General features: G+C 36.3%; 6 protein-coding genes and 1 long non-coding RNA gene across 17 annotated transcripts in view; 6 read left to right on the top strand and 1 right to left on the bottom strand.

Annotated features, from left to right (window-relative positions):
* Positions 1–23,447, top strand: part of LOC124329250 — a 409,843-nt gene that overhangs the window by 137,538 nt on the left and 248,858 nt on the right. The window lies entirely within an intron of this gene.
* LOC124329145 (lipoyltransferase 1, mitochondrial-like) lies at positions 302–2,018 on the top strand. Of its 2 annotated transcripts, none has more exons than XM_046788183.1 (6): positions 302–719; positions 808–902; positions 980–1,199; positions 1,274–1,331; positions 1,392–1,575; positions 1,631–2,018. In XM_046788183.1, the coding sequence occupies exons 1-6, from the start codon at positions 490–492 to the stop codon at positions 1,951–1,953; spliced, it is 1,110 nt and encodes a 369-aa protein (XP_046644139.1). In that variant the 5' UTR covers positions 302–489; the 3' UTR covers positions 1,954–2,018. The 2 variants fall into 2 exon arrangements, with proteins under 2 accessions (XP_046644139.1, XP_046644138.1); XM_046788182.1 differs by having other exon boundaries at positions 303–737.
* On the top strand, positions 3,020–4,606 carry LOC124329141 (zinc finger and BTB domain-containing protein 24-like). The gene is made up of 3 exons (XM_046788177.1): positions 3,020–3,173; positions 3,279–3,514; positions 3,575–4,606. Exons 2-3 carry the CDS (start codon positions 3,282–3,284, stop codon positions 4,488–4,490), a joined length of 1,149 nt encoding a protein of 382 aa, XP_046644133.1. The 5' UTR covers positions 3,020–3,173; positions 3,279–3,281; the 3' UTR covers positions 4,491–4,606.
* On the bottom strand, positions 8,748–10,496 carry LOC124329164 (elongation of very long chain fatty acids protein-like). 2 transcript variants are annotated; one of them, XM_046788204.1, is made up of 5 exons: positions 10,414–10,496; positions 10,247–10,324; positions 9,998–10,188; positions 9,372–9,887; positions 8,748–9,305 (listed from the first exon to the last, which is right to left on the bottom strand). In XM_046788204.1, the coding sequence occupies exons 2-5, from the start codon at positions 10,305–10,307 to the stop codon at positions 9,069–9,071; spliced, it is 1,005 nt and encodes a 334-aa protein (XP_046644160.1). In that variant the 5' UTR covers positions 10,308–10,324; positions 10,414–10,496; the 3' UTR covers positions 8,748–9,068. The 2 variants fall into 2 exon arrangements, with proteins under 2 accessions (XP_046644160.1, XP_046644161.1); XM_046788205.1 differs by having other exon boundaries at positions 10,410–10,456.
* On the top strand, positions 11,199–15,302 carry LOC124329109. 8 transcript variants are annotated; one of them, XR_006916575.1, is made up of 4 exons: positions 11,209–12,050; positions 12,140–12,207; positions 12,293–12,328; positions 13,558–13,625. XR_006916575.1 is itself a non-coding variant. In XM_046788117.1 (4 exons), the coding sequence occupies exons 2-4, from the start codon at positions 13,463–13,465 to the stop codon at positions 15,044–15,046; spliced, it is 1,431 nt and encodes a 476-aa protein (XP_046644073.1). In that variant the 5' UTR covers positions 12,340–12,895; positions 13,449–13,462; the 3' UTR covers positions 15,047–15,302. The 8 variants fall into 8 exon arrangements, 3 of the variants coding, with proteins under 3 accessions (XP_046644073.1, XP_046644075.1, XP_046644072.1); XR_006916574.1 differs by having other exon boundaries at positions 11,210–12,050; positions 12,143–12,207; XM_046788117.1 differs by lacking the exons at positions 11,209–12,050; positions 12,140–12,207; positions 12,293–12,328 and adding exons at positions 12,340–12,895; positions 13,449–13,477; positions 13,728–15,302 and having other exon boundaries at positions 13,558–13,654.
* Positions 15,437–19,160, top strand: LOC124329041 (autophagy-related protein 9A-like). Its single transcript, XM_046787976.1, has 13 exons — positions 15,437–15,715; positions 15,774–15,951; positions 16,277–16,313; positions 16,378–16,549; positions 16,612–16,741; positions 16,819–17,057; positions 17,142–17,314; positions 17,372–17,576; positions 17,766–17,887; positions 17,947–18,249; positions 18,315–18,477; positions 18,541–18,712; positions 18,825–19,160. Exons 1-13 carry the CDS (start codon positions 15,619–15,621, stop codon positions 19,108–19,110), a joined length of 2,277 nt encoding a protein of 758 aa, XP_046643932.1. The 5' UTR covers positions 15,437–15,618; the 3' UTR covers positions 19,111–19,160.
* LOC124329072 (eukaryotic translation initiation factor 2A-like) lies at positions 19,813–22,800 on the top strand. Of its 2 annotated transcripts, none has more exons than XM_046788040.1 (12): positions 19,813–20,076; positions 20,136–20,277; positions 20,443–20,561; positions 20,620–20,719; positions 20,796–20,974; positions 21,042–21,281; positions 21,352–21,522; positions 21,626–21,800; positions 21,871–22,034; positions 22,116–22,220; positions 22,284–22,465; positions 22,572–22,800. In XM_046788040.1, the coding sequence occupies exons 1-12, from the start codon at positions 20,043–20,045 to the stop codon at positions 22,704–22,706; spliced, it is 1,746 nt and encodes a 581-aa protein (XP_046643996.1). In that variant the 5' UTR covers positions 19,813–20,042; the 3' UTR covers positions 22,707–22,800. The 2 variants fall into 2 exon arrangements, with proteins under 2 accessions (XP_046643996.1, XP_046643995.1); XM_046788039.1 differs by having other exon boundaries at positions 19,814–20,076; positions 22,275–22,465.

The following is a 23,447-nucleotide window of genomic DNA, read 5'->3' as shown; positions in this document are numbered from 1 at the left end:
ACTTGCGAATCACACCTCTATGACGCCACCTTGTAACAGAAAAAGTAGATATATTCATTTCTACAGGTGCGATCCAAAAAAAGTTTATAGAGGAATAAAATAAAAAAGGAACGAAAAAGAACGAAAAAGAACAGAAATTTAATTGTTTCTTTAATTTATGTTCAAAGTAATTTACATTAAGCTGTTCCAAATATTACCCGTATTGCATTCCGTCGCTAGGTGACGCACGATGGGTAATACTGTCAGCACTAATAAAGTAGTTGCCAAAAAGGACAAACTGCAAAAACCTTGTGGGCCATATACATTGTATACAGGATGTGACATGAACATGAACGCACCTGTTCAGATGGGGATGGGTTAATATTATTAGAAAACTGTAGTGCTGTCTTCTGCTGAGTACAAACAATCTTTAATGGATGTTTCAAATTTCATTTTGAAAATATTCACATTTCCACTGACACTGAGTGCATACCAATAACAAAAAGTACTATGACATTTCTTCGTTATCGACAAATATGTTTTTTCCGGCAATTTCGTCAAGGGAAAACTATAGTTTTGAGAAATATGAAACTTAGCACAATTGCGAGTCAGAGCTTTCACAATGATGTTTCAAAAAAACTGGTATTTGTTTCAAAAAGTACCAACATTTTTGAAAATCTAGCAATAGAAGATTGGTTGTACAAAAATTTTGATTTTGAAACACAGTCCCTCCTTTTCATGTGGGTGAATACTCCATGGTTGGTGATTAATTTACTTTATAAATACCTATGAAAATATTCTACAGTAATTAAATTGTGCTTACAATAGTGTGGTTATTGGTAGACATCAAAATCCATGGGTGGAAGTAAATCTAAAAAACATGTCGGAAAATGGTGTTTTCTTGTCACGGCGAAATAGTGGAGGTGAATATACTGCATATTAAAGATTGTTGTGTTATATATATTAAGTAATTACTATTCCTATTTACATGCATTCACAGGTGGTACTGTATATCATGACAGAGGAAATTTGAATTGCTCTTTTTTCTCATCTAGAGCTAGATATAACCGAAAGTCCAATCTTGAAAACATCTGCCAATCAATGAAGTGCAATTGGAATTTGGATCTAACAATTTCCCCAAGAGAAGATATCCTGCTCAATAGTTATAAAGTGTCTGGAACTGCATCCAAGCTTGGGCATAAGAATGCATATCATCATTGGTGTGAGATATTTCAAAATCAGTATAGTCATGATCAACTCAATTTTCTATAATGAGGATTTGCTATTGTTATAGTACTCTTCTTGTTGATGTTGACTCAACAAAGCTTCACCACATGTTGAAGGTTGATCAGGTATTATACTAAGAAGTGTGCACTCATATGAATTATAATATTTTTATTTTGGTATTTTAGCTAGGAATAAAGAGTAATTCTACACCCAGTGTTCGGTCTCCAACTTTGAATCTGAAATCAATCTGTTCCCAGATTTCAGTTGATGAGATTATACAGGTCTTGGGAAATTACTACACAAGAAATTCTTCTGCACAATTTGAGGGTTTAATAAATTTTGTGGAGCCATCTGAAGAAAAATTCCCCGGTAATTTTAATACTCAGAATGATTTGCGATTTAACTTAATTCTATTGAATGTTAGGCATAGACATGTTAAAACTGTCTTTTTCAAACTGGCATTGGACTTACGGGAAAACACCTTCGTTCGTTGTTTGTTGGCCATTAGGTGAGCAGTCGCCAGAACTAAGTATTGTGGTGCAAAATGGTCAAATAGAAAGGTTAGACTTTCAAAACATGACCATTGATAAAGAACATTCAAGAAAACTTAGTGAGCTGTTATTGAACCAAAAACTTGATAACAATTTGTATAATAAAATTTTAAGTAGCAATGTTTTCGAAAAAATGAATGATAACTGTGCAAAACTGAAGGAAATGTTATTTCTTCTGTGTCTAACATCTGTCTGACGAACGTAAATATTGAAATTTGAGTCATCATAAATGTTCAGTGAAATTAATTTCCGCCAATTACAGTAGGGCTTTCGATAAATCAAAAATCTTCGTTGAATTTTTTTTTAGTTTTTAGTAATTAAACATGTCTAAAAAAAGAATAGTTAAAATTATTCGTATCATAGCCGTATAGTATAGTATAGCGTATTTAAATAGCAAAGTCATCAGTCATGAAAATACCAAGTTCAGAACTTTAAATCCAATTAATTGTCAATTTAAATCATATTAATCAGTTACACACTAACTTCCCTAAAATTAAGTTTATTCGTTAACAGGGAGTTTTGCGACGGTACAAAAAAGACAGACGGTTTAGCCTCTCCTAAATGCTACGAGTGATTTAATGAATAATGTGGAACTCTAAAAGAATTACACTAATAGAAAACCTCGTAAAGGATAACTGGGTTTTTTCTCTCGTTGTACGGGTTCGGCCAGACGTACAGCATGCGTCACATTTTGCGAAAGGTCATCCATCTCAGTTTTTTCCATCCCTTCCCCCCCCCAACAAACGAAACTAAACGGGACAAAATTTTACCCCCAAAAAAACATAAGAAAAAAGGCCTTGATCAAAAAATTATGTTTCAAGGTCAATTCAACCTATTTGTTCGTCGAAAACGGTAGACACCAGTCATCATAACGAGGGCGGAAATATTCCAAGAAAATTACAAAACAAAGTAAGAAAAGAGGAAAAGAAACGAAATTTAAATGAATGAACCTAACAAGCATTTTGAATAAATCTGAAATCAAACCACTATAATTCTATTACTAATATATCGGCAGTCCGAACGTGTCTAAACATTCAGAAAAAAAAAAGTTTTCTAAAACAACAAAAATTTAAAAAAAAATTATTCATATAACTTTTTGTTCGTCGTCGGACCTTTTTGGGGGGTCGTGTTGCTCCGTTTCTTGTCGAAAAAATGAATCTCGTCGCAATTCTTTGGGGAGTAATGCAACTCGCAGGGGTAGGGTCACTATTTTGTAGAGTTGGGAATAATAGAGAGGAGGGAGGGCGAGGAAGGAAGAGTTGAAACTCTACATTCAACGCTATCGAACGTTTCAAGACAGTCGCTCACAGTCTCTCGTAGCGCTTCCCAAAAGGATTTATTATCATTCTCAAGTACTACTCCAGTTGATGTTGAACAAATTCAAGTGTCTAGTTATTTAATTGCACGCCACTGCAGGTGAGCATTTTATAATTTAGTGGAATTTTTCATGTTGTCAATTATTGTTAGACGAGTGAAACACGTGTTGCCTGTGAACCGCCAATAATAAGTTGTTTTCGATAGGTCATGGCCCAATCCGAGTTGCTAGAAGTTTATTTAAGAGAGGAAAGAAGTTCGATACAGGAGAAACGATTATTTGCCTGCACGTTATGCCCATACCGAACCGATAGGCGCAATAATTTGAAGCGGCACACGGCGACGATGCACGAACAGAGCACCGCCGTGCTCGAATGTTGTGGCAGTCGTTTTGCCAACAAGGCGGCACTGCGACATCACACGGCAGCCTATCATCGCCATGGGTAATTTCATAATCATTAACTTGATGTTTATATGTATATTCAAATGTTTTCTCGATGCAGATACATTTGTACCATTTGTTCTCGAGTCTTTTGCCGTCGAGCTTTGCTGCGACGCCATCACGCCGTCCATTCCGGTTTCAAAGAATTCACGTGCAGTCTCTGCGATTACGCCACTTCGCATAAAAGTAACCTGGAACGGCACATGAAGATTCACGAAAGTGGCGACAAGTATTCCACTTCTTCGCCATCGTCGTCTGGTCAACAACACGATCGCTCGTCTCCAGAAGATTTTTATCAAGCTGATGATTCGAGCAAATCTTTTTGCGTTCCTCCACCATCGCGGGATCACAATCCTATTCTCGCCAGTCTACTCAGTCAACCCGCCAACGATGGAGAGGTGATGCAATGGATTTACCATTCTCCCTACGACGCCTATCCTTCTCAGATGTTTAATCCGCCAGTCAACAACAACACTGTAGGCGATCCGCCAGCCCAACAATCTGCTACTCGCCGTTGGAGTTATGATTGCCAGGAAACGAGGTTTGAATCGTCGACAGTCGCTAGAGAAGTTCCTCTTCGTCACGCCATTGATGTCATACTCGGCATCAAAGAAGAATTGCCTAAAACTCGGCCTGGCTTTCTTTACTGCACCGGACAGGATGTGAATGTGCCAACGTCGTCGTGTGTCGTTACCACCTCGTCTAATCACTGGTCGATTGGACATTTATCGGCCCTGCGCCAAAGTAACGAATCGCCAACGTTCGCCGATGCTAGTCAGAGTAGTCATGAACTTAATTCCGATATGGATTCATCCGTGTCGGATCACGCCTGTGCATCAGGACACAAACGCCCGTGGCAGATGGTTGATCTTTATCGTTCGTCTCTCAATCAGGAATCGTTGGAAGATGATTTCACGTACGTGCCCAAGAAGCTGCGCATGTCCAAGCGATATCAAACTGGCGCTCAAAGTCCTTAATCAAGTTAAGTCTATTATAATTCATGAACCTGTTTTTCCCCTTGATGCTTATTATTTTGCATCTCTAAAAATGTCTTTTGTTCTACAATGAAATAAAAAAAATTGATTTTGTCGTTGATTTTCCCACCATTTTCGAATTTCTACGTAAAAATTGAGTATTTCCAGGCACCAGTTCCGTTCTGAGAAATCCTTGGCTAACCAATGACCTTTCCGAGAAAATGTGACCAAGATGCGATTCTTTTTCTGAGCAAATCTTCTCTCTTTTTTAGTCGGTAGGACGAATTCAATGAGAAGTAAAACTCGTGTGGTTCCTGGAAAAACCCTTTGGGTGCATGGGGAATACCCAGGCGGCAGATGGATATCGCCCTGTACCCAGTGGTCTCAACTACTTTGGAGAAATTTCAGGAGCCGATTTTGGTTATTTCTAGTTTGAAATTCTTATTCGTAAATTCGCGTTTGTTAATGTTAACACGAATGAAACTGCGTAAATTGTAATGACGTATTGCTCAGAGTGAAATATTTTTTAAAAAAGAGTTGATGACCGGAAGAGCTGACCTTGCGCGGTTTCTTTGAAAACGGCTGGCGAATAAATTAAGAGGAAGAGAGTATAGACTGGATGACCTCGCTCGCCATACAATTGCGTCTTCCGAGAAGTGAGAGAGACATGTGTTCCACATTAAAGGAGGAAGATAAAAATGCACAAGGTCAAGTATCACCACTCTCAGAAGAAACATGGTCATCTAAAGGTTCTTGCCACTACCTGCTGCTGCTCATCCTTACAAGGACACTCGTCTTTTTCTTCAAGGTTGTTTCAGGACCTTGTTGGAAAACTTTTAGATAATCCGCACACCCCCGTTTAGACCTAAGTGTGTTCTATTAGCCAATTTCTTTGCTCAATTGGACAATTTTCTGCAGTGAACAACATAGAATAAACGCAAGTAGAATTGTTTTTTTTTGTCATTTTAGCCAATATCTATTTTTAAATAATTTGATTGACGTAAGAAGCTCGTAACTCACAATTAGCCATTAGTTTAAATCGAATGGAAGACTTATTGTAGTTTTTACTTATTTTGCTTTACTCAACTTTAAAACATTTATGTTATTCAAATAGTCAAATTGTTATAGAATGTGTTGTAAAAGATGCATCTGAAGAGGGTTTTCAGGTGCAGTAATTTACATTAGTTAATTATGAATTGAATTAAAGAAAAATTTATTTTGGTGGTGGCGCATCTTTTGAAAAAAAAACGCGGGTCCGGTTAGAAAATGAAATTATCCAATAATTTAAAAGTTGGGATGAAACTGATTATCTTTAATCGGGTTCACTGCCTCTTAACTTACGTAAACCCAATCCTAGTTACGCGGAATGTTGTCTGAGCCCGCTACAAATCGTAAAACGAAAATCTCAATTAACTTAATGAAAATTAAAAGCTATATACTTTCAAACCGCCATCTAGCGGTAGTTTTTTCAACTTCAGCAAATTAAATGAAATTCTTTTAAATAATAAATATTTGTACATTCGAAGTTTTATTTCTTTTTTTCGCCGTTGACTAGTTAATCAAACGTTCATTTCCAGCTGCTTACAGCCACCGGTTTTGTTTTAAATAGCATCCCAATTTGCGGTCGGGGTTCATGCACGCATCACTATTTTGGGATATTTTAATCATTTTATTTTTAGAAATAAACCATTTGAATTCGCGCAGAAATAGCATCAGGGCCACAGCTATAGCTAAGCACTAAGCAACTCTATTTGAGAAATGAATTTCGGTCGATGTTTCCTTTTCATTACGACGCAAAAGAACCGGCAATCCCTTTTGGGACTAAAAACTGGAACACAATCAGTGAATAGCTTTGTACAATTGAGTTAAAACACCACGTAAATTCGCGTTTTAGTCTAAATATCTCAATAGTGGCGTGGATATACTGGAACGACGTAAATAGTCCTATAGAGTACCTCCAGATGTTCCTCATTATTAGTTTGATTTTCTTATTTGTCCAATTTGTTGTAAAACGCATAATCAAGGATCGTTATTTTCTCTGTCATCATTTTATGAGTTGTCATAGTTTTACACCAGCTTTTAAAGTTGGATAATTCAAACAGTAAACGGCAAATAACCGAACTCTTAATTGCAGTCATTTTCAGCTCAGCCAACCCTACTTTCTTTATCCCTGCCCTTAAAAATAAAAAAGGGAATAAAAGAAAAGCGGCTTAATTTCCAACTATACCAATTGATTCTGCTGATGATTTGAGGTCTTTTCAAAACTTTCTTCTCCTGCTGACCTCACGGCTAAAAGGGTGTTTTTTTGAAAGTGAAATCCGTGCCTGATACCAATTTTTGATATTCGTAGTGGTGCGCTTAATGTACCGGAACTATGTTGCATCGTGAGTCGTGACATGACCCAACGCCTCCGGTCAACGTCTGTTATCAACAGACGGACAAGAAATCTGACACCATTTTCGATGTAGAAAAAAAAAACTATTACGTTCAAGTGTCATAGCGACGTTATCGCATAAAATTTAATGAATGTTACATCATAATAATCATAGGAGAATACAGTACAAACCTCTATTTATTGCGCCTTTGTGATTGAATAGCGCTATAAGGCGCAAGTTGATTATAAATTATAAAAGCTGTGCCCTAATTTTAACATTGGCTATTTGAATACGGTCTAGAAAAAGGAAAGTTCCGTTATATAAGTTAGAAAGCTTGTCAGATGTGCTTTGAACAAGATCTCCAGACATGGAAACTATTCAGAAAACTTTTTGTGGATAAGTGTAACGTTTTTCTTGTTTTATGTTTGTGTAGGGGAGAATCAGGTTTGAAACGAGTTCTCCAAATGTTTTCAGGCAGAATAAACTAGAGGAAATTTTCGGATCGCTGAAATTCAAGTCTTAACAAGCAATCCACCATTGAATAAGTGGATCAAAATAAAATTTTAATTTTTTGAGGAGGCTGTTTTTTTTTTTTGTTTTTTTTTTTTGGTTAGAGAAGGGAGTTGTTTAAACTAGGGAACGGGGTCTATCTATTCTAACAAATCTAAATATTCAAGAAAAGGAAAGTTTTTTATTTTATTGGTGGATGGAGCGAAATTGATTGCGCAACTGCTCCTTGGGAAACTTTCTTCGAACATTGATGATGAAGTCAAGTTGATGGAAATTGCAGCTTCATCGATGCAAATTTTTAAATTATGAATACATAGTAGCACCTGTTTGGAATTAAGGAACAAAGATTTCGCCATTGATTATAATTTTGTGCGTAACACGTAAAAATGCTGAAATACTAAAAAGTGTGCATCATACCTCGTTAATTTAATCATTTGAATTTATTTTTCCTGATGAACATATCGTCAGAAATGCAATAATTGAGAGATATTTGGCAGACATTGTTAGGGGCATCGCCGCAGAATTTTCTTCGTGCACAATTTCAACCTGACGCCGACCAGAACAGGTTATATTCCATCGTTGATTCAACGGTTTAGACTATATAGCTTTGATCCGGTTCACTTAATGTAGGTCACATGCTATCCTAGTTGTGGATCTCGCAGAATGCGGGGCAAAATGTATACAACGCAGTCAAACAACGTTCAATGTTACTTAACACCGGGGAAGATTTAGACGTTGAGAAGTTAAAAAAATTCATTAAAACAATAGTTTCAAGGGTAGAATATGGGTTCTTCCCCGCCATTAGAGTTAACTTATAATAATATAATAATGTATTTGATTTTACTTCCTTTATTTGACTTATTTTAAGAGAAGAAACCAGAAATCCATTTATTTGATCCCATTCAGCGATTTAGATGTATGTGAATAGGCCGCTTACTGTGTCTGTTTCGAAGAAACCAGTGTGAATGGAGAACTCGTTACCCGAATTCAAAGTCTGTGGCCTCATTTGCCCATTCGATTTGAGTGTATATACCCACTTCCACGAATGTGAGCGGGCAATGAAACGCACTTGACCATATCTGTGTGAGATAGTTTCATCAGCAGCACTAGCCGGAAAAGGTTGAATACTCAATTTGATTTAACACGCATCAGACTCGCGACATACTTGTTCTAAAAGGAAATTTTTGATATTCCTTCTTCAACGATATCCTGTCCAATACTTACGGAAGTACTGTGCTAAGCATTAACAGGTTTTAACGTTATTTTTCTCAAATGCCAATGGTCCTACATTTTCAACGGTTCTTCTTAACAAAATAGAACTCCCTTTGTATGTTGGGACTTGGGAAACAAATAATTTGCACAAATTTACATATACTCTGATATTGAATCTGCTTGTATTTTAAAAACGTTTCATTATATGTGCTGCCATGAGTCAATCTAATAATCATACTGACAATTTCGTTGTAAAAATCTTTACACGTGTATGTTTTCTTTCTTCGTGTCGAGCAAGATTCTTCATCTAGGCCTATAATTTTTGGTAACTAAATAAGGGACCACAAGTTCGTTATGTACAACAAATAAGTAACGAATAATTCAATTACTTGAAACAATAATATGAATCAAACGTTTGAAACAGATGAGCAGAACTTGACAATTTCTTTTACAAAAGTAAGAATTGCATACGAATAAAGCACTTTTACATGTGTTTCTTCTTTTCGCTAGATGATCCGCTTGATTTCGCTTTATCAGCTGATTGATAGAGACCATTCTGTCCGATATAACAGGCGTTTGATGTGTTGGTCATAATGTTGGTGATCATCTTTCCGACACCGCGTTTTTCTTTTTCGGCCTTGTGACTTGTCACTTTGCTCTTTCCATTGGCAGCGTCATCTTCTTTCTTTACCGTAGGCAAACGACGACGTTTGATGTAAGCCTGCGGAATGAAACGGATGTTTACCAAAACCTGATTTTAATTCATCAAATTATCTTTTCCTTATACCTGAATGTAAAAGTTTGAGAAGAGGCTCAAGAACATGAGAGCGTTGAAACACATTGCGTAAGCCAGAATCTTGGGGTAATTGCAGTCGATGAAGAAAAGCTGAGCTGAATGTATGAAAACTGCAATGAACTGAATCATTTGCATCGAGGTCAGATGCTTCTTCCACCACAAATATTTCTGATACTTTGGTCCCATTGAGGAGAATAAGTAGTAGGTGTACATGATAATGTGAACGAACGAGTTCAGCATTCCAAAGAATGTACCGTGACCACCAGCGGCAAACTTGACACCCCACCAACAGACGGCCGGCATGATGCTATGGTGAATGACGTGGAGGTTGGTGATTTGATCAAACTTTTTCCGTAGGACGAAGAAAACCGTATCCAGAAACTCGGTGAATTTGCAAAAGTAATACCACCAACACATTTGGGCAACAATCAGCTCTTCGGGGTCGTCGGAATAGTCGACCGGTTGGCAGCGGAGGCTGTAGCGGAACAGCCAGGCGTGCACCAGACCCTGAATTAGCGGAAGAGTCGAAATGACAGAGAGAGAGAAAAACGGAAGAAAAATCAAATGAAATTTTCACCCAGTAAGGAAATGGTCAAAGGTTATAGAGATTCTCATACCTTGTACACCAAGTAAATACTGGCGAGAACTTGAATGACATTATAAATGATGATGGCGGAACGGAGCTCGAAGGGTTTCCGATCGCGCATTAGCCTCGGTCCCAAGGATTTGACGAAATAGATGTAGCAAGAGCAGATGATCATGGTTGGGAAAAATGAACTCATTAAGAACCATCCGTCCACCCTGGGATCTTTAAAAAAGAAAATCAGCAAATAATGTTAAAATAAATCAAGACACAAATAACCTACCTCGCCTGTTGATCATCAAATCATTATAACCGTCGATGAAATCCTTCACGGCGGCAAACATTTTTCTTTTGCCAAAACCTAATTGAGTAATAAAAAGAAGCTGATGAGAATGGGAGTCAATAAAATTCGTTTCGTTATTTGAAGAGGTAAGGGTTATTCATACGTACGCACAACCCTCAAACAGCAGCGTGTAAACTAGTAATCCGCGAAACCAACTGACTCGCGGGTGACAGGACCCCTTTTCTTTATATAGGCCACTGTCTGGCATTCAATCTCAATATTAAGGGATTGTGAACCCGTTTTCTGAGTTGCTCAACATACGTATAGGAAGTACCAAATCAAACTTGTTTAGAAATGAAAGCTAATTTGATTCTCAATCCAACAAAACAGGAATATGTCCATTCTGAGCTATGCTGCGTTTCCCTTTACTACATATTATATGCTCGCTTCGTAACAAGTCGGTAAAAGTCTAGAAAGTTAACCGGTTTCATGTCAAATGCTTCTCGTTTTTCGCTGAACAGTTATTGGGCTGCTATTATAACGGTCTGGCTGCAAAGTGCATCTCGCTGATGCAGCCTAATTTTTAAAACATTATTCATCCATTTCTGCTGCGGTTAGTGGGGGAACTGAAACATCACTTATTATTATGCAATACAATGTTATGGAACTCAATTGATTGAAATGGATGATGCTCTAGGATTCTCTTGGTTGGCTATCCATACACTTGTATAACGTGATTTATATACATATTTTTATTACGCAGTTTTCAATATTCCTGTTTTCTTAAGACAACAGAAAAATTATTGCCCGACTGACATTCCTATTGAACAGGATCACGATTCGCAATGATTCAATTAAGCACGAACATCCTAGCCGAAAAGGACGGTATCACAACGTAACACACTGTAACTTGATGTATTTTAAATAAGCTCTACTGATATATTACAATTATGGTTGTACTAAGTATTATGTGAATAAAAAGAAAACAAAAATCTATATTTAAAACATTTTTTAAATAGTAAACCAATTTATTTTGCGGGGTGGTTTTTGCTTCTTGTTCTACTCAATAGTAAATACAATGTTCATGAAGAAAAATCACTTATTGTAAATAGGTTTGAGGGTAAAAATTATTTTGACTCTACAAATAAGGGAATCATGGAGACAGAAAGTTAACTAGGAATATTATTGCGTGTGGCGTGTGTCATTTGTTTATTGTTTTGATTTTTTCGTCGAAGGGATGATGTTGTCCCGTTGGATACTTCATCCAGTTCATCCAGCATTCCAGCTTCCAGCATATCAGTCGTCACTCGTCAGTTCTCAAGTCTCAAGAGTTTTTGGGTTCTTCATTATCGTTTCTAGAATGGTTATAAATAGAAGTATCAGTTTTAAAAGCATTGTCATATTTTATTACTAAAGAGATAGTGCCAGATAGCATGTTATATTTGGATTTGTAATTGTAGGAATTTATGTGGCATGTCTTTTTTTTTATTTCCATTTTTTCAGGTTTCACAATTGGAATTTTAAAACAAACTGGTTACTTTGCAATGGGCCTAAACACTGCTACATTAACCTCGTCAAGGACCAGAGAGTAAATCATATGCATATTACAGCACTGTCCAAAACTTACAACTACAGAAATTGCATATGTGATTCTACTTTCTATCAATAATCAGACAGGGAGCAATTCACAAGCGATTCACAGACATATTTCTAGTTCAACTGCAGTGAAGCGATTTGAATAATAAGTAAAACAAGACACTCAAAAATAGACTTGCCATAATAGTGTTAGCAACAAAACAGTCAGGTATGTTAGAGTGTGACTTTTCCTCTTTTTAGTTCATAATATGGAAATTTGAGATTATCAGTATAAATTTTTTTTTAATTATTTTTAAGTAGATTGATTTGTGTTAAGTGCTCCAATGGATTGATGGAAACATTGATTGTCATAAAGTGTATTGAAAGTAAGGCTATTCATGTTTCAATACATTTTTGTACTTTATTAATTGTTGTGAGTATATCACTGCATTGATTCTTTTCAAATCACAGGAACTCTCGAAGGCCGGGGCGTGTTAAAAAAAAAAGGTATTATAAAACAGCGATGGAATTAGACATCTTATCGTGATTTCGCAATAATCTAATTAACAATCGATTTTTGCAGAAAAATGTACAATCAAGAGATTTTTAATGATTGACGTAATTGGTACTTTTTTATCGATTTCTTGATTTTTAATGTCGTCATATTTTTCATGTTAGATATTACTTCAGTAATGTGCGCATTACTGAAGCTGTTTGCCATTGGGCTTAAGGTTGGTATTGAGGATGACTATTACCCATTAACAATCCATGAAATGTGTCACCGAACGGCTTCCTTGCCGTACTCGGAATCGTTTTAAGAATTGCGCGTCTGCGCAATCAGTTGCAGACTTAGTTGTCGACTAGTTCTTCTCGTTGCTACAAAAATGGCGTCTTAAACAATTCTTCAATATTTCCCATATAATGTGCAACATTAGTGATCCATTTTGAGAAGTAATAGTCATTGCTTGTAATTGCGACAACCTCCCCTCAACTTGAGTCATTCAAATACGTATGTATTGGGACTTTTGAAGTATAGCAGATCTTGAGCAACATGATGCCGTGATGCCGAGAGAAGTATGTAACTTTGGCAAATATTTATTCTTATAATATGGTCGTACTCTTCTACACTTTTGTGTGCATTCGATTTCGAGATTTACCATTTTAGCGAATTTGTTATACTTTTACGCGGTTGTGTGTTCTTGAACTGAAATCTGCAACATGTACAAACGTTCCTCCTTCAAGGCCTATATTTGTTTAAAAGAAAAATCTAAGATATATATTTTCATATATTTCTTTTAAAAGGGATTACATTTATAGGTCTTACATAATTTACTGTAAATGAGATTTTTTTACGGATTCGATTATTGGGAGAAATATTTATTCGAGAAAAATCATTATTTCAAGAGAAATCATACAGTTCGAGTGTCTTAATGGATCGATCGAAGGGCAAATTAAAATGCAAATCGAAATGGAATTACGACTACGCGAAAATTTAAAAGTAGTTAAATTGTTTGAGAATTTTGTCTGAGATACTGGAACTTTCTATTATAGCATGAACAAATAAACATTTACGTAATACATTATTACTAATATTTAAATGATTAATAAAAGCTAATATATTTGACAGTATAGGCCCTTCATATGGAATCTCACACAGTAATGACTAATAAGCTTATCTTTGTCCGATCTAGTATAACTCTGTTCAATTGACGTTAACAATCAAATAATTTACAAAGGAAATTCGGGAGCGGCGACCCTGGAAAATATGGGATGCGTCACGAATAAAAAAGCGCCTTGTCTTGGCTTCGTCACTTGAAGAATTGCATCGAAAAGGTTGTCGTTTTGATACAAAATTTCCCAATTTCACAAAATGTTTAATGTTTAAAAATTTGTTGAATTTTGATAGGCCGTGAAAAGATAGACTATAGTAAAGAGGAAACTGTCTACCTGGTCCTAGAGACAGACGGTACCTATGTAGATGATGACGAATTCTTAAAGTGGTTTCCAGATAACACTGCATTTCTTCTGCTGCGAGCAGGAGAATCTTGGACAAAGCCAGTTCAACATACGTCTGGTTCTACTGACCAGAATAGTGATGGCGGTTCCTTAAAAACTTATCTTCTTCCACGTGTTGTTTGTGATGCCCTAACTACGTTAAATATTTACCATGAGCCCCCCTTTTGGAAGATTGTCGACAATCAAGATAAAATTACGTTAGTCCTTCATTGGAACCAGCGGAGTGACCGAGGTTATCACCCCAATGTCAAACCGACCTATTCACAAGACTTTCCCAATGCTAGATTTGATTACAACAATAAGGTTCCTATGTTTGCCAGTCACTCTTTGACTGGTGCTAGTTCTATACTAAAAGATTCAGTTGCTGCAACCATCAGCGACAAGGAAATCGTCGACAGTCAGCCTATAAACGTCAAACAATCTGCTTTCACTGCCAGTGCAGGCGCGACTTTCAAGTCGACTCTTAGGGATTGCAATGTAGTTTCAGGGGCTTGTTCAAATGTAGTAGTAGCCCATGACTCGCAAGCCGCCAATCACGTTGCAATTTCTGGCTCAAGTAAAGACCCCCAGCTTTTGCGTTCAAGCGCTTCTTCAGCAGCGTTCCAGCACGATTTGAATAAATGTGAATTTCACTGTGGATCACTACACGACAGAGGCCGCTCCATCCAAAGTGCCGAATGTCATCGTCATCGAATTCATTCCATGAGTAAAATTTTGAAGTCTACTCACGTTCATTTCTGTGACGACGGTACGAATGTGATTAATGATGGAGTGGAGAGCCGTTCTAGTCTCGCCGCGTCCAGATCCCAGCAGCACCAGGAGAACGCATCAGGATCGGAGATGGAGCAAGACAGCAGCAACACCATAGAAGACGATTTTGAAAACGAGAATAGCGTGACGACAGAGAAGTTGCTTCTTCTGACCGATCAGCTGTGCAATGACAAACACAAGCACTTGACCATTTTCGATCTTGGGGTCATACTTGAGAGACTGAAAACCAAAATAATCGATGTTCACCGATTGGAGCGCGAGCGTGAGGATCTGCGGTGTTTTCGTTGGACTATCAACGCCACAATCCGAGGTGAAATTCTGCGGGATCTCGGAGTTTTGTACAACGGGAATTATTATTCCATTTCTGAGAGCCCTTTATTATCTGATCCTCTGAGTGGTTTTCGGGATGACGAAGAAGAACGTCAAGATTCATTGTGAACTGTTCAAACTTGTTATACTTTTCGCCAGCGTAGATGAAATTTCCAGTGGGTGCCACTACATATATTCCTCGTTTTCAAATAAGGTGTTCATCTCTCTTTATTGTTTTTCTTTGATTGAAAATTTGCACATTCTGCTCTTTAACACTGTTTTAGAATTATGTAGGAGCTAATCAGAAAATACAGTTTATGTTAGTGAGTTCAAATAAATTTGTAAATTATCTCATATTGCTGGAAATAAAATCCCTTATCTCGAATTCAAAAAATTTCTTAATTAAAACTTATTTTTAAATAAATAATAACAATAAAAACAAAATTGTATGAAAATAAAGGACAAAGTGATATGGATTCATGCCACCTGGCAACGTAGCATCATATTTTGCAACTTCTCCAGCTTTTATTTATTTACTCCAGCAGTTTCTGACTAGTAGAAGAAAGAATTTTACGCAATTTGTTTACATTGGCTTCATTAGACAGCTACCTTGTTCTAAAACTGCTGTAGAAATTTCTATTTCTACGCAATTTTTTGAATGTAGGATTCCGGGATTCTGTTAACAATTTGTAAACATCAAGATGAAAAATTCAGCAGGGAAACACAGTCAGTTTCTTGAAGGAGAAGAAGATAACAGCAATGAAACTGTGTTGATTCATGTGGTTCCTGAAAATAAATGTAGGTGATTTTGATAATTTTTTTATAAACAAGTGATTCATCTTTTTAATGATTTTAGCAAGGTGGAATCATATAGAAGACCTGGATTCATTTTTTTCACGTGTTTACTTTTATCATCAGCAACATGGATTTCTCTGTATGATGTTACAGGAGTGCTTCGAACTTTTACAGTTTGCATTCATAGTGGGGTTTTCTTCGTTTTTGCTGCAATGTGTGAACTACAAAATTTTATTCAGGTAATTACTGAATTTGTGTATAGTTAAACATTGTTTTATTTATTTGCTATCTGCAAAAGATGAAATACCTTTTGAAAACTAGTACAAATTTGAGAGGAGTGTTGACATTTTCAGCACTTTTGAATTGAATATAAAATTTCATGAATAGTAAACATACTTTTTATTTTGTTCAGTAATTGTTGTTTTCAAGATTCAATAGGAAGTCCTTTGGTTTTCACGTGCATAGCTCTTTTATTTAAAACAATATTGTTTTTTTTTTCTAGATAGTAGTGACTATAGTTTATTTCTTATTATGAATTTTAATGGTTACATTGTAACTCCCTAGGGATGAGTTTACAGTCAACAGCACATCAAAAATAACTGTGAGTTTTTATTGTTTCACATAATTAAAGCTTAGAGGGATAATATTTTCAAATATTTCTTTAGTTATCAGATGTGGTTGAAAGCCCAGGGGAATGTGTGTCTTCTTTCAGTCTAACAATGTGGATTTGTATTTTTATTGCATTGTTCTGCTGGATATTACGACTTATTGGTGTTATCTACCATTTTTTTCAATATTCTGAAATTCGTTATTTTTATCAATCAGCTCTACAAATTGGTATTTAATTGGCCACATAATGCTTTACTAGCAACAACATCTATAGAATTTCATACTTTCAGGTGACCAAGATCTCGAAAACTTAACTTGGCACGAAGTTCAACAGAGAGTAAGAAAAGCTCAGCAGGAGTACCAGATGTGTATTCATAAAGCCGAGCTAACGGAACTTGATATCTATCATCGAATACTAAGGTAAACAAAGCAATACTGTTTTTTTTTTAATGTGCAGTTTCCACTTATCTGTATTTATACTTATATTTTAAATTCAGGTTTAAGAATTACTTTGTCGCAATGGTCAACAAGTCCATCCTCCCACTAAAGTTTAAGGCGCCACTTGTTGGAGAAACATTATTTCTTAGTCGAGGACTGAAGTATAATATTGAATTTCTTCTATTCTGGGGTCCTTGGGCTCCTTTTGACAACAGTTGGCATTTGCGTGAAGAGTACAAAAGTGTTAACCAGCGAAGAGAGTTGGCCAAAGATTTATCAAAAGTAATTGGATATATAGGTAATTGTTTTGTTTCACTTTTTTGTCGAGGCATTCAAGCTAATGTTGTTACTAAATGCATGCTGTTTACAAATTTAACTACAGGCATCCTTAATTTCGTGTTGGCTCCGTTGGTATTGCTATGGCAACTACTCTATGCTTTCTTCAATTACGCCGAAGTTGTGAAAAGAGAGCCCGGAAGCCTTGGCGCTCGCAGGTGGTCACTTTATGGGAGATTATATTTGCGGCATTTCAATGAACTAGATCACGAGTTACAAGTACGATTTTTCGGCAAAAATTTTGTAAAAATTATGTTAAATGGAACTTTTACTTAGGCCCGTCTAAGTAGAGCTTATCGACCGGCTACTCATTACCTTTCTGGCTTTTCTTCTAACTTGGTAGCTATCTTTGCGCGGAATTTCGCTTTCTTGGCGGGTGCCATTTTGGCAGTTTTAGTTCTGTTGACTGTTTACGATGAAGACGTTATTACGGTGGAGCATGTGCTCACCATAATGACCGTTCTTGGTGCCGTGGTTGCGGGTAAGTTGGTATCTAAATCTAAAATTTTCTTTTATTCATTCACATTAATCAATTAAATTCAACTTTATTTTCCATAAAATGAAGTTAAAGCACAACTTAGAACCAGTTGTTCATTTATTATTTTAAGAAGTAAAAAAGAAAAACTTGCAATCTCCTAACTACTGTATCTATACTTGAAAATCGAATCAGGATGTCGAGTTTTGATTCCCGAAGAAAATATTGTATGGTGTCCCGAAAGCCTTATGGAGACTATTTTAACCCAAGTTCACTACTTACCCGCTGAATGGAAAGATAAGGCCCATACACACGAGGTAATGGTATTCTAATTATTAGATTCTTAAGCCAGATAATTTTGTTGGTTACTTTGAAGGTACGCTTAGGTCTATCGAGGTTGTTCCAATACAAAGCTGTGTATCTTCTTGAGGAGCTCATATCTCCCATAGTTACACCATTCATTCTATATTTTGGGCTTCGACCTAAAGCCCAGGAGATAGTCGACTTTTTGCGACAATTTACGGTAGAGGTTGTTGGGGTCGGCGATGTTTGTTCATTTGCTCAATTGGATCTACACAAGCATGGACAGGCAAAGTGGCATGCTTGTTTAAGTCAGACATCGGATGAAAGAAGAAATTCATTTCAAGAATCTCTGCCAGTTGTTGAAAATGATATAGAAGTAAATTTCAGTTTAATCATTTTGAATTATTTTCTTAAAATTAATTCTATTTTATTTTCCTTTAGGCGGAAGATGGGAAAATTGAACTATCTCTTATACATTTCGCCCTGACTAATCCTGAATGGCGTCCTCCTGAAGCGGCCGAAGAATTTTTAACAGCATTGAGAAGTTTAGTTCAAAATGAGCTTATTGAAAATCCCTTAATTCAGCGTAGCATGTTATCACCAAGTAAGAAATCTCTTATTTCCTAAGAAACGAAAATTAATTCCGCATTTGGAATGATCAATCCAGATAGAGGCATTCCTTCAATTGTACACAGCTTAGCGAGATCTTGCAGCTTAGTTCCCACTTCGAATGAAACTTTGCGATCAAAAAATTATTCATTGATTGGACGCGGAATTTCTAAACACGAAGGTCCGTTAGGTTCTCGTGCCATCATTGAAAACAGTTCTTACATCGGAGGGTATGAATTTTTACATATACAGTGTATACAATAATGTTTTTAGGCGTGTCAAAGTACCAAGCTGATTCGTAGCAGTTGAACAGAATGTGTGATCAAGTTCAAATATTTATAGTTGTGGTGTCAACGATGCTTCTTATTCGGATTCGGGATTGGAAGGATTAGCTGTTGCCGAACCGGTTGCTGCCAATATGGCTCTTTCCACTCTATTGCTTCGAGATATCCAGAACCAATACAGACGAAGTCAACCAGTCCGAAATACACAACTTGGGGGAATGCCTGGAATACGAGAATCCCCGGATGAAGATATCAATGCTGACCCTGTTGAAGTTGCGTCAGCAGCTTTCTCTGCTGCAGTAACAAGTCTATCTTCCCGCAGTCGTACACTGAATTCGAAATGATTGTGCATTATATACTTTGTTCGTTTACATAAAATATTCTTATCGTTTCATTTCTTGATGATGCGTGTGGGATTTCACAAAAATATATTACTCGGTCAGAGAGTAACATAACTAGTGTAAGAAAGGGGTTAATTTTAAAAATTTGATTAGCATAATTTCAAAAAAAATATGTTGGAAAAACCCGTTGTGTGATTATTGCTTTTTATATTTAGCTATGATACGAACCCGACCCCCAACAATTCGACGGTCTAGACATAATTTCGATTTTCGAAATCAAAATTCAAGATTCAAGTGTCGCAGTAAGAAAAATGGTTAAGTAATTCACTAATGAAATACGTAAATAAATGATTAAACAATGAATGAGGTTACAAAAATGCAATCAAATTGTCTTAAGGGTTTTTTAAACACCATTCAAAAACTAAAAAGTGAATCAGGCGAATTAAAATTTAAAATCTATCAATTTGTTGAAGATGAAAAGTTGGAACGGGGCGTTATAAATTAGAAAGAGCTTACCGTGCATGGTTGCTAGATGGCATCCGCGGTTCTCCCCTTTGAAATTGAAATTGAAATATTTTACAAACTAATAAAATTCACTTATGAAGATTGAATCGGCGTTTAAAATATTTTAAATTGATATCCCACCGTGACAAGCTTCAACAAGACGAAAGAGTCTCGCCCTCTAGTTAGAGCATGAAGGACGAAACGGTAAGTAGTCCATGCATGGGCAAGCAGACGAATTTACTTGACATCGTGCGCACACGTTAAAACCGCGGTAAATACTGAACGGTCATACTTGATAATTGCCTTTTTTTTCGTTTTCCCATAAAGTATGAGTGTTGGCACCTTCAAGTTTGTCACAACACTACACACTACAACACGCAGTGCCTAAGAAATACAGGGATTAAATCAAGCTTTTAACCCATTGCTTGCACATGATGAGTTCAACACCTACTCCTTTCATTTCCTGTAAGTTTTGTGCTTACAGAAACTAAAAAAGAACTGTCAGAATTTAGAACACCTTCTAGGTCGAGGAACCCATGGAGTCCAAGTCTTTGAAGGGACACATTTCCAACCTGTTGAAGAATTTAAAAATGAATCCAGTAAAACTTGCAGGCTGGCTATGTGGAGCACAGACGGGAAATATTTAGCATGGGCTAATGGATCAGTGTAAGTAGAAATACTTTTTGCAACTTAAAAAAAATGTTTTATTGCAGTTGAGTAAGGTAAAACTCAATCAAAACTTTGCTCCAAACAAAAAAACAAAAACAAAAGTTGCTACATGTTTAATAATTGTATTTGTATTATTTTCTATTTGTATTTTTGAATTTTAAGTGTTAGTGTTGCTGAAACAGAGAAATGGAGTGTAATTGCTACATTTCCAAAACCGAAAACATCTGGATTGCAATTTTCCCCTAAAGGAAATTTCCTTGTAACATGGGAGCCTTATCAAGGTATTAAAATCCAGATTTCTTTCTTTTATTGTTCACTTTATAATTTATCACATTGCAGTTACAAAGGACATACCAGTTAATACTCCAAACCTGCATATTTGGAATCTTCAGACCAAACAAAGTGTCAAATCTTATGTTCAAAAAAACCATTCTAAATGGTTAGCACTTTTGATTTTGAAATTTTTAATGTCAAGAAATAATTTATTTTATATTGTGCCAATTTATCCAATAAAGGGAGCCATCCTGGAGTAAGGATGAAAAACTGTTGTCCCGTAACCTGAATCTTGAGCTTCAAGTGTATGAAGTTGATAAAATGGATTCCATCAGTCAAAGATCTGATGCAAGTCTCAAGATTAGTGATTACTCAACATCTCCAGGGTATTCTCCATATTTCTTCCTCTGTTATATCCAAGGTCAGCAAAAACAAGCAGATTTAAAAAAAAATTATCCAGTCATTTATAATATGCATCACTTGTGCAGGTTCTAAGGGTCAGCCTTCATTTGCCAAGCTGTTCAAATATCCAAACCTAAATCCATCTGGATTGGTCGCTTCCAAAAGTTTCTTTCAAGGTGATCGTGTTGAAATGAAGTGGAGCAAACCAGGAAATTGTGTTTTGCTTATGACATCAACTGATGTTGATACTTCTGGAGCATCTTATTATGGAAAACAAACATTACATTTCCTTGACGTGAAAGGCACATCGGCAATGGTCCAACTGCGTAATAATTTATAGCATTCTAGTTATTTTTTAGTAAATCACTAATGTTAACATTATGTTTTCACCTGCAGCTAGAGATGGACCAATTTATTCAGTTGAGTGGAATCCAAACGGAACCGAGTTTTGTGTCGTTTACGGATTCATGCCTGCGAAAGCCACACTATATGATTTGAAGTGTGAGGCCAAGTTTGATTTTGGTACTGGCCCGCGGAATTCGAGTTTTTACAACCCTTTGGGGAACAATATCCTTTTCAGTCAACTGTGTATATATTTCTATAAATTTACAAGAGAAGGGAGAAAAATTTAAGTTATCATTCTATTGTTTTCCTTAACATTCTTGTGCACTTCTTCTTCTTGGTGGTTTTGGTAACCTTCAGGGCAAGATTGAAATTTGGGACACACAAACACTGAAACTAATATCACCAATGGATGCTCCTGATACAACTCACTTACAATGGAGTCCTGATGGACAACATTTCATGACTTCGACAACTGCTCCACGACTTCGGGTGAGCAATGGGTAATAATAGTCTCTAAAATTCTACAAATTAGTTGGTTCGAAAATAAATCACTACTTTTTTTATTGCTAGTTTCAAAATCTGGCATTACAGCGGCGGATTGCTGTTTGAACATAATATTCAGTCTCCTAATGAGCTGTGGGAAGCAACTTGGCAGCCCATGCCAGATGGTTATTTAAAAGATTTCAAGGTTTCCACAAAAAAAGTGGCTGGTATCAAACCATCTCAACCTCAAGGTGCAAACACTTGTTTTTATTTTTGTATTATGATTATATCAAAAATTATTATTTATTGTTATTGTAATTTTTTTTTACTAGTTTCAAAAGAACTTTATCGACCTCCGGGTGCACGAGGAACAAGCGCAATCTTGAAATTTTTAGAAGAAAGGGAGGCTCCGTCTAATCCAAAGGCTGTGAAACCAGGTAAAATAATTTTTACTTATCTCTTAAATATTTTGGCAATGAGATTTTGTTTAGTTGAAAAAGGACCGAGTCAAGTTAAACCAAATAAACGCAATGAACGTAAAATCAAGAAAGCGGCAGCTGAAAAATCCTCAGTCCCAGTCGAGAGTTCGCCTCCTATAGATACAACAGGAATTACGTCTGATGTCCAATTTGAACTTACTGGAGACGAAACAACTGATAAAAAGCTAAAGGACCTTAAGAAGGTATGAAATTAGGATTGATAATTGGATGTCATCTAAACTCAATGTCATCTAAATTGATCGACGAAAATTGATTCAAAAATACTTACCTTTAATGTTAAAATTGTAGAAGCTTGACCAGATCGCACGTCTGAAAGCTGAACAGTCCGCCGGAAAGAAATTGGAGGTAAATCAAGTCGAGAAGATTCAGAAAGAAAGCGAATTAACGAAGCAGTTGATGGAATTGTCTCTGAAAAAGAAGTGAGGATGTTTGTTAAGTGAAAACGATGTTTCAACATTCATTTTATTGAACATTGAATATCCCTGGACAATATAAATCAATTGCCAGTAAAAATGAATCATAGATTTCTTTTTTTTTTTTCAATAATTATTTCAATAAAACGTGTGGTTTGTGACACAGGAATGAATTGATAGATTTTGGCTAGCTTTCATGGCAAAGCTGTTAAGATTCTTTAGAGAAAACACATCCAACAAACCCTAAACGAGTGTTTTGTTTTGAAAATGAAAAACAGAATAGATTTATCTAAAAAGATTGTTAGACTTCGTAATTTGAAATCCATATTTTCTACATAGATATCCATCGCACATCCATTTAGGATACCGACCACTTAAAAAATTATTAAATATTTCCATATTGAAATTGTAATATTGAAAATGTTGCCCATATTGGCGGAGGAGGAATAAGAATGACAGTCAACAGTTATTTTTATTTTTTAACTCCCAAATCTGATGTATTATTTTTGACTTCGAATCATTCCCCGTCTTGTTTTATGTAAGAAATATGTATTAATGTATATTATTGATTTTTTCCTATTTACTACGGGAACTACGCAAACCCTTCGAATGCCAGCATACAAAACCCTTTTCAAATCCGGGGATTTTCCCTCTTGAAACTGAGCAACAGTTTAAAGTCTTCAGCGCTAGGTGGAGACAACCCATGCACATCGGTCTTATTACCCCACAATGCAATTTTTCTTATGTTACC

The sequence above is a fragment of the Daphnia pulicaria genome, chromosome 3, assembly GCF_021234035.1.
Source record: "Daphnia pulicaria isolate SC F1-1A chromosome 3, SC_F0-13Bv2, whole genome shotgun sequence".
Taxonomy (NCBI): domain Eukaryota; kingdom Metazoa; phylum Arthropoda; class Branchiopoda; order Diplostraca; family Daphniidae; genus Daphnia; species Daphnia pulicaria.
Note: the sequence above shows the minus strand (reverse complement) of the source record. Positions and strands in the feature narration are given on the sequence as shown.

Excerpts from the sequence above, each read along its gene's own strand:
- LOC124329109 (XM_046788117.1), top strand. Across the intron at positions 13,655-13,727 it reads TGAAGAATTGCATCGAAAAG|GCCGTGAAAAGATAGACTAT; the intron begins GTTGTCGTTTTG and ends GAATTTTGATAG.
- LOC124329141 (XM_046788177.1), top strand. The coding sequence starts at position 3,282 with ATGGCCCAATCCGAGTTGCTAGAAGTTTATTTAAGAGAGGAAAGAAGT. Across the intron at positions 3,515-3,574 it reads GCAGCCTATCATCGCCATGG|ATACATTTGTACCATTTGTT; the intron begins GTAATTTCATAA and ends TTCTCGATGCAG.
- LOC124329072 (XM_046788039.1), top strand. The coding sequence starts at position 20,043 with ATGATGAGTTCAACACCTACTCCTTTCATTTCCT. Across the intron at positions 20,077-20,135 it reads ACCTACTCCTTTCATTTCCT|GTCGAGGAACCCATGGAGTC; the intron begins GTAAGTTTTGTG and ends AACACCTTCTAG. Across the intron at positions 22,035-22,115 it reads CAAACCATCTCAACCTCAAG|TTTCAAAAGAACTTTATCGA; the intron begins GTGCAAACACTT and ends TTTTTTTACTAG.
- LOC124329164 (XM_046788204.1), bottom strand. The coding sequence starts at position 10,307 with ATGTTTGCCGCCGTGAAGGATTTCATCGACGGTTATAATGATTTGATG. Across the intron at positions 10,189-10,246 it reads TTTGATGATCAACAGGCGAG|ATCCCAGGGTGGACGGATGG; the intron begins GTAGGTTATTTG and ends TCTTTTTTAAAG. Across the intron at positions 9,306-9,371 it reads TCTCAAACTTTTACATTCAG|GCTTACATCAAACGTCGTCG; the intron begins GTATAAGGAAAA and ends TTCATTCCGCAG.
- LOC124329041 (XM_046787976.1), top strand. The coding sequence starts at position 15,619 with ATGAAAAATTCAGCAGGGAAACACAGTCAGTTTCTTGAAGGAGAAGAA. Across the intron at positions 17,315-17,371 it reads AACTAGATCACGAGTTACAA|GCCCGTCTAAGTAGAGCTTA; the intron begins GTACGATTTTTC and ends ACTTTTACTTAG. Across the intron at positions 18,478-18,540 it reads GCGTAGCATGTTATCACCAA|ATAGAGGCATTCCTTCAATT; the intron begins GTAAGAAATCTC and ends TGATCAATCCAG.
- LOC124329145 (XM_046788182.1), top strand. The coding sequence starts at position 490 with ATGACATTTCTTCGTTATCGACAAATATGTTTTTTCCGGCAATTTCGT. Across the intron at positions 903-979 it reads GTCACGGCGAAATAGTGGAG|GTGGTACTGTATATCATGAC; the intron begins GTGAATATACTG and ends ATGCATTCACAG. Across the intron at positions 1,332-1,391 it reads ACATGTTGAAGGTTGATCAG|CTAGGAATAAAGAGTAATTC; the intron begins GTATTATACTAA and ends TTGGTATTTTAG.